This window comes from Festucalex cinctus, chromosome 11 (genome assembly GCF_051991245.1).
Source record: "Festucalex cinctus isolate MCC-2025b chromosome 11, RoL_Fcin_1.0, whole genome shotgun sequence".
In the NCBI taxonomy this organism is placed as follows: domain Eukaryota; kingdom Metazoa; phylum Chordata; class Actinopteri; order Syngnathiformes; family Syngnathidae; genus Festucalex; species Festucalex cinctus.
In genome coordinates, this window is record NC_135421.1 from 4,735,134 (window position 1) to 4,744,441 (window position 9,308).

Sequence of the window (9,308 nt, forward strand, 5' to 3'; positions counted from 1 at the left end):
AGGCACTTTCGATTGCCAACGGATGCGTAATTTTGGTCTCCAGATCTTCGAAAGCAGTTTTGCTCTCGCTGCAAACACTATATTTAATATGAATGATTATGAAAACTTAGCAAATGTATGATAAAAACAATATAGTTAAATCAATCAAATCATCTTCTGCAAATCACACTTGTTAGTTAATTCTTCTTAATTCAACAATTATTCTATCAGAGGGAGAGCGAGGGGGGGAGGGGGGAGAGAGAGAAATAAATAATAAAATGACGTCAATAAAATGTTAAAGAAAATTAAATTAAAATGTGACATTGCGTTTTAGTTGAGGTTCAACAGCTTTATTAAAAAACAGGCAAAAAAAAAAAAAAAGAAAAAAAAAAAGAATAATAAATGAGAGACCTGGACAAAAAATTATGGTGCCCTAATATTAAAATAATTTAAATTAAAGAGATAAGTTAATTAATTTCTTGTTTTGCTTAAAAGTCAAGTCATATTTATTTATTTATGATTCTTCTTCTTATTATTTTTATTATACTCACATTAGAAGACAGGTACCATAAATTACCTCCAAGTGTGGCACTGGTTACCGTTTAATATTGGTTGGAGATGATCATAAAGAAGATATTATTTTTAGATGTCATGTCAATGTCGCGATCTCCTAGACAGTATATGGGAAATGCTCGCTTGACATCTTCTGGAAATCAAAAACAAAATTTGGGTTGTTTATCGTTTTGTGTCTCCTGCTATATCCTATTTTCGTTTCTGAAATAAAAAATTGAAAATCAAACTGTTATTGGACTTTTCCTCACCCGTCCCAGACAGCCACATGAGAGAATCGAGCTGTATTTCAATTTCGGTGTTTCTATTTTAAAACGAAAATGAAACAAGTCGTTTTTCCATTTTTAATATCTGTTTCCAAACAAAATATCCAATGACCAAAAGAGACACTAATCCGTGTATGATTCGTTCAATCGTTTTTCCAAACAGAACGGGAAGTGGAAAAGCAAAAAAACGAGTTGTTTTCTCAATATTCGTTCCAAAACGAAAATGAAAGAAAACGGATAACGACTCATTTTCCGATTTTGTGCACAAATGGAAAATGGAGAAAACGGATAACGGGCGATTTGGACCGCACGTCACATCTCACCAAACATCTCATTTGCATCGCCCCACGTACCTTCGCTCCCGCCCACCCGAACTACATTGAACTACAATGCAAACACACCCCCTCAAATGTCTCCTTCACTTTGAGCACACAAATAATAGAAACAACGTATAGAGGACCAAAAGCGCCAACATTAAATAAATAATTACACCATTAAATAATTAAATAAAAGTGTCATTAATTAATTAAATGTGTCATTAATTAATTAAATGTGTCAATTAATTCAATTCCCTGTGATTACTTAATTATTTCTATATTTCTATATTTCTTTATGTATTTATTTATTTATTCATTTATTTATTTCTCTATTTAATTATTTCATGGTCGCTGTTTTGCGGTGTTTCGTGAATTTATTTTATCTGTCAAGCTCGCCTGTCAAAGTTAGTGGGCGGGGCTGAGGCCTGATTCACTCAAATCTTGTCTAAGCGACTGCTTCGGCCTGAAGTGGTTGTCAACATGGCGGCTACGGTGATGGACTTTTTGCTGATATAGAGTGATCGAGGCTTGTTTTTGTGCAAAACCAACATCAAAATAATAGCGATATTTCTTTTATTTTGATAAAGTACAATTTTGCTTTTGAGGCGTTTCCATTGAAGAGTCATTTGCTTCTGAGGCGTAGTTCTCGTAATGTCCCGCCTCAACTCTCGCGAGATCTCGCAGTTCATGTAGGCGGTCGCATCATGCAACGTCACGAGAATAAATTGTTTGCGTGTTTCAGACTTGATACATTTAAGGGATTTTAAATATATCTCAAATTCTATTACAAAAATATTATAGATAGATGCAGGGAGATTTAAGAATTCTTGTTTATGATGCCTGGAAACAGCAGTGGCGCGGGCAGCAAGTCAAACAGCGACATCTGCTTGCTTTTAGGTCCACATGTTTGGAATGTGATAGTTTACTGTTTGTATGTTGTTAATTTAATGTTTTAATTGTTTTCGTATGTTTGATTTGTATTCCATGTTGGCGACAGCAGTTTTCATTGCAGCGATTTTTTTTAAGTGCTCTCAAAATAAAGTTGAGCTGAATTTAAATTTGCTACTATTGTTAGAAACGTTTTACATACATAAATGCAAATTTTGTTTTGTGTGTTTTTTTTTTGTTTTGTTTTTTTTTTGCTGCAATGTTTTGATCACTTTGGTGATGTTTATTGTTGGATTTGCAGCAGTTGTTCCATATTTTAGAAAGTCTTTTTAGCATTTTAACGATTTTAGAAAGTGGTGGACTGGCCACCATTGTGGTTTCTTGCTGAGCCACTGATCCTGTACTTCCTTTTCTCCGTGACCGGGCGGAGTCACATGACTAGTAGGAAATGCGGGGAAAAAAGTGTTTCCATTAAAATTTTGCGAAGAACTTCTATTTCAGCACGTCTCAAAAAGCACCTAATGAAATCGGAAATCTAATGTCTAATGGAAACTCACTCACTCCGCATCAATTGACTATTCTGAAATGGATTTGCCTTGACTTGGTAAGCAGATTGACCAATCAGGTGTTAGGACCCGCCCACTAACTTTGATGGGCTAGTTTGACAGATAAAATAAATTCACGAAACACCGCAACAGTGACCATGAAATAATTAAATAGAGAAATGAATAAATAAATAAATCAATAAATCAAAGTAAATTTAATTAATTAATGACACATTTAATTAATTAATGACACATTTAATTAATTAATGACACATTTAATTAATTATTTAATGGTGTATTTATTTATTTAATGTTGGCACTTTTGGTCCTCCATCAACACGCACATCTTTTTGTTCTTTCTTTTTCTTTCTTTCTCCAGAGCAGACACTTTTCGGAATGTAAGGAGCGGATATTAGATGGGTAAATTAAATTTTAGACCTTGGATGAAATTTTTTTCTGAAAAGTTTTTTTTAAAGACATTTTAGGCCTAAAATTTAACTTTCTGAATTTTAGACTTTTTTTTTTTTTTTAAACCCTGTTTATAAGTCAAAATGAACATTTTGCACTTCATACAAAGACACTGAAAAGCAAAAGTGTGGTTAAGTGACCACACACCTACGGTTACCTACATGCAGGAAAACAGAGGTGAACAATGGCAAAAAAAATGGGAGCATTTCAGACCGAAACGCAAGGCGAGCACCGTGACATGTAATTGTTGTCACACAGATCTTTCTGTTCGACGAAGATGTCCAATTTTTTCTCCAAATTCTCCTGTGTATACTTCACTGATGACAAGTCATCTGAGTCAGCTTGCATGTCTGCGTGCACCAACATGTTCTTTGTGGCTGTGAACATTAAAGGTTCCTTATTGGACAGCCTCAAAAACCCAGCAAGCGAGTCTTCATTATTTAGTTGTCCTTGCTTGCTTATGGCTATAGCAGTTAATGTGACTGATGATAGGTTGACATTTTCAGACGTGTTGACAGTATGCTCCTTCATTTCCTCTTCCAACTCAAATACGAGTTGCTCCTTTACTTCCATTTCGGGCTGCTGAGACAAAAAAGTCTCATTTTCAACTTTAGTCTTGAGTTGATCCGGCTCTGCTGGACCAGTCTCAGATGATAAATCACATGTATCAGTTTCAGCGTGTGACCTCACAATCAAACTTGTCCTTAATGCATCACAAGAGAAATGACCGGAACTTTCCCTGGAGGAATTTTCAGCAACTCTGTTAATGTACAAATTACTTCCTTCACTTTCTTCCTCCTCTTCATCCAGCTGCTCATCATCCATTCCAGAGTATGTGGTTCTGTGGGCAGGATATAATTGCGTGGTGATGGTGAACTTCCGTTTGTATGTATCCGAGCATATTGAGATTGGATCAGGGCTAGTTTCCTCTATTGGCAGAAATTTGTCTTTCAGGAAGGCCAGCTACAGAAAAACAGAAGATAAATAGCAATTAGCATTTTGTTTGTGAAGAAATTGGTGGCAGAAGAAATTGTCAATTCCTTCACATGTACTAGACATACAAAGCAATCGAAATCCCGTTCCTGCCTTCCCAGGTGTCGGCAAGACTTAAAAAACTTGAACTCGAACTCCATGCAAAACACGTTAGTTCCTGCCACTCATTTCCCATGATGCAACGCGCGAAACATAAACAATACATCACACAGGATCCTCCTAATGCCTAGTTACTTGCATTTTGAAATGACCCATGCACCGCGTGGTAGGTGTCGTTGCCTCAAAACGGCCAGCTTGACTCATCCTCACTGTCGACTTCCAACATCAACATAAGCGCATTCCCGAAATGATATTTAATTGCTAATTAAGGATGCTAAGAAACCACTAGTTAATTAATGAATGAATGATAGGGCACAAGTCTCCTATGGAGGATCAAAAGTGCCATCATTAAATAAATAAATAAATAAATACACCATTAAATAATTAAATAAAAGTGTCATTAATTAATTAAACGTGTCATTAATTAATTAATTAAATTTACTATGATTTATTTATTTATTCATTCATTCATTTATTTATTTCTCTATTTAATTATTTCATGGTCGCTGTGTTGCGGTGTTTTGTGAAATTATTTTATCTGTCAAACTCGCTCGTCAACGTTTGGTGGGCAGGTCCTAACACCTGATTGGTTACCCTGCTCACCAAGTCAAGGCAACTCCATTTCAGAATAGTCAATTGATGCGGAGTGAGTAGCCAGTAAACACAATTGATAGGCTGGGTGGCGCTTTTCACCTAAATAGGTGCGTTTCCATTAGACATTAGATTTACGCTTTCATTAGGTGCTTTTTGAGACGTGATGAAATGGAAGTTCTTCGCAAAATTTTAAACGAAACACTTTTTTTCCCCGCATTTCCTACTCGTCATGTGACTCCGCCTGGTCACGGACAAAAGTACAAGATCAGTGGCTCAGCGAGAAGCCACAATGGTGGCCAGTCCGCCACTTTCTAAAATGCTCTATTGAACAACTGCTGCAAGTCCAACAACAAACATCACCAAAGTGATTAAAACATTGCAAAAAAAAAAAAAAAACACAAAACAAAATTGCATTTATGTATGCAAAACGTTTCTAACAATAGTAGCAAATTTAAATTCAGCTCAACTTTAGTTTGAGAGCACTTAAAAAAAAATCGCTGCAATGAACACTGCTGTAGGCAACATGAACTAAAAATCAAACATACGAAAATAATTAAAACATTAAAATTAACAACATACAAACAGTAAACTATCACATTCCAAACGTGTGGACCTAAAAGCCAGCAGATGTCGCTGTTTGACTTGCTGCCCGCGCCACTGCTGTTTCCAGGCATCATAAACAAAGACTTCTTAAATCTCCCTGCATCTATCTATATTTTTTTCTAATAGAATTTGAGATATATTTAAAATCCCTTGAATGTATCAAGTCTGAAACACGCAAACAATTTATTCTCGTGACGTTGCATGATGCGACCGCCTACATGAACTGCGAGATCTCGCAAGAGTTGAGGCGGGACATTACGGCTCAGAAGCAAATGACTCTTCGATGGAAACGCCTACAAGGCAAAATTGTACTTTATCGAAATAGAAGAAATATTGCTTTTATTTTCATGTTGGTTTCGCACAACAAATAGCCTTGATCACTCTATATGAGCAAAAAATCTATCACCATCGCCGCCATGTTGACAACCACTTCAGGCCGAAGCAGTTGCTTAGACAAGATTTGAGTGAATCAGGCCTCAGCCCGGCCCACTAACTTTGACGGGCGAGCTTGACAGATAAAATAAATTCACGAAACACCGCAAAACAGCGACCATGAAATAATTAAATATATAAATAAATAAATGAATAAATAATTAAATATATAAATAAATAAATATATAAATAAATACATGATTAAATAATCACAGGGAAATTAATTAATGACACATTTAATTAATTAATGCCACATTTAATTCATTAATGACACTTTTATTTAATTATTTAATGGTGTATTTATTTATTTAATGTTGGCACTTTTGGTCCTCCATAGTCTCCAGCGTTAGCAACTATAGCCACTAACAGAAGCGTAAACATTGACAATTTTGGCGAGGTGCATTCAAATGCTGTTGGACATTTCAAACTCATATAGAAAAAAAGTCCATGCATGCATTCACCGTTGATAACTGCAAATATCTAAACAATGTAGGCTTTCTATCAATCTATAAAAGCTGACATACATTAAGAGGAATGATGGGAGTGAAAATACATTGTTTTGTACAACTTTATTACAATCAATGGTCCATCTAGTCAGTTCTGTTTACAATACCTAATCGTCGACTAGGCTTCCATCCTCCATTGTAGTTGCTGGTATGTCAATGAATCAAAAATAATGAATAAAGGACCACAATGGATATATAAGCCTTCTGGCTTTGTGTTTTTATCCTCAGTGATACCTGACTGAGTGATTGTAAGTTTGTGTTGTCTGTCATCACCAGATAAAATCAATCAATCAATCAATCAATCAATCAATGAAACAACCTGCCTTTCTTATATAAAATTCTTATAATATTTACCATACAAAATTTGGAGCACCTTTTCATCAGTCCCCTTTAAAATGGAATTAAATAAAACACTGAACAAGAAATACTCAAGAGTCACAGAATAGCAGTTTTATTTTCATCAGTGACCTGAATTTCCAAATACCCCCTACAATGTGCTCACATACCCCTGGTTGGGAAACACTGCATCGGAGGACCTAATCCTCTAAGCTGGCACCTCTGCGTTGAGCAAACTAATGTTCACAAAAAAGCAATGCCTTTTTTTCAGTGTCTTCTTTTAAAGTACTATAAAACAATTGACCTATTTTATTGCAGACAAATCTTGTTCCAGTAAAATATTTTGCAGCTATATGTTGAGTCACTGTCAATCTTTATGTCATCTGAAACTATGCTATGCAAATTGGGATAACTATATATCAGCAAATGCGGCCATGTATCAAATAATGATGACTTGACTTGACTCCCCACAAAAAGGTGCGACTAAAACCTGTGTTGTGTGACCAACCCGAAAAGTGAACAGTGAATTAGTTTGCCTATATTGAGGCTAAATAGGTGGACATATGTTGTATCGTTCGATTTCATGAAAATTAGGACGGATGAAATTATTATTGCTCGTTATTACTCACCGTCATTTAGATGCCGCCGCCGTAGCCTCTTTAATGTACATGTATTGTAGCGTTGGTGAACTAAATAGGCTAAACGGCGAACAAACAACTCTTTAATGACACGCCAGAACACAACAGCTCCGAAGGCGCTGAGCTAACCAAAACAAATTCTGTGTTGCCTTCACGGACTGTCCAGACCGTGGGGAACTACCCAACCCACGACCCACCCACAAGGCCTGCTACAGAATGCTAGTGGTTTTTGAAATCAAATCGGAGATGTTATGTCATATAAATAATCTTGAGTTGAGTTGAGTCATATAAGGAGGTATAATTTTACTTTGCCTACATTTTAGCATGTGAGTTTAGCGATTGAAGATTGCTAAGTTTTATTTATATATATATATATATATATATATATATATATATATATATATATATATATATATATATATATATACATATATGTATATACATATATGTATATTAGGGGTGTTAAAAAAAATTTATTCGGCAATATATCGCGATACTACATTGCGCAATTCTCGAATCGATTTTTAAACTTCCATTTTTAATGGAAAAATATTCAACAAAACGTCTAAATTTCACACCTTAAGCCTGGAAAAATGTTATATGAACGGAACATTGAGCCTTAATATTTTATTTTAATGCTGTTCAAACATGAATCAGGTTACAACCTGTATAAGACTGAAGTTTCAGATAAATAAATAATACATTTTCATACAAATCTTACACGCTACAAGTTTACTGATTAGTATTTTCTAAATTTGAATGAAAAAAATCGCAACAATCGACTTATAAATTCGTATCGGGATTAATCGGTATCGAATCGAATCGTGACCTATGAATCGTGATACGAATCGAATCGTCAGGTACTAGGCAATTCACACCCCTAATATATATATATATATATATATATATATATATATATATATATATATATATATATATATATATATATATATATATATATATATATATATATATATATTTACAGTGTTGCCGGTAACTTACTCAAAAACATTTGCTTTCCAAAGTAACTAGTAGTCTAACGCGTTACTTTATTCTACAAAGTAGTCTGATTAAAGTTACTGTCCAGAGATTCAATGCGTTACTCCACATTTTCATGAAGAAGGCAAAATATCTCACTGTTGTAACAGTCACAAACAACTGCCGCTAACTACGAAGATGAGGCGGAAGTCATTGATCACCACACTGAATTCAGCCATTGTCTGGTCGTGAATGGTTTGCACATTCAAAACAAAAGTGATGATACTTTTACTACTAGTTTTATGAACCAACAGGCACACAACGGAACAAAAAAGTGTACATTATGGACCATAAAAGTGGTAAAAAAAATAATTTATTTCCATCCTCAACTGGTCCGTGAAGCATTATGGGATGAGGTCGTCTCCGCCCTCTCGCCAGGGGGAGTGACGTCAGACAAGTCACGTTTTCAGTAGGGGTGGAACAAAAAAAACGATTTGACCGAACCATCGTTCGTCAAGGGGAGCTAAACGACCGTATCGGTAGAAGACTTGTCAACCGATACAAAATCCGCCGGGAATCCTTAGATACGTTGCTTGTAAAGCTGTGGACCAGATATCGCGTGGCTGTGAATCGGTTGCGAGTGAGGCTTTATGGTTTTTATAACAATAGCAAGAGTTCTGCACCGTGCTCTACTTGTTTTGTTTACATTTCAGTAGCATCACTATTCAAGCTACTTCCGTGTTTACAGAGAGCTAGCAAAGTAGCGCTCAGAGACGCTTCATTCCCCGGATGTTGTAAACATAATGCAAAGACGTTACGCACCTTTTTTTTTGAGGGGGGGGCTACCGTCAACGCCGTGCTCGCGACACGGCGCGCGCGCGCATGAGTGACAACATGCAACTGGAGACAGTTAGCAGAAGCCGGTGCCGTACATCTCGGTATTTCCCATGGCTATCGAGTCCTTTCGGTGCATTTGTATGTCCCGGGCCGGCGTTGGTACTACGCGCGAGCCAAAAAGAATAACTCCCGTGACGATCCAATGCATGGATTCAAACGACACAGGTATGTCCCACAGCCAACACACCAGCTAAGCTAA

The 9,308-nt window shown here is 36.1% G+C and overlaps 1 protein-coding gene across 5 annotated transcripts in view; it reads right to left on the reverse strand.

Annotated features, from left to right (window-relative positions):
• LOC144030004 (interferon alpha/beta receptor 2-like) overlaps window positions 1-9,308 on the reverse strand; it is a 330,835-nt gene that overhangs the window by 257,920 nt on the left and 63,607 nt on the right. For 3 of the 5 annotated variants that reach the window (XM_077535867.1, XM_077535865.1, XM_077535866.1), the window contains one exon: window positions 308-3,996. The exons of 1 other annotated variant lie outside the window; for it this stretch is intronic. In XM_077535867.1, coding sequence (XP_077391993.1) covers window positions 3,241-3,996 — 756 coding nt within the window. In that variant the 3' untranslated portion in view covers window positions 308-3,240. Of the gene's footprint in view, window positions 1-307; window positions 3,997-9,308 lie in introns of those variants that run through there. One more of the 5 variants, XR_013287164.1, reaches the window with a different exon arrangement.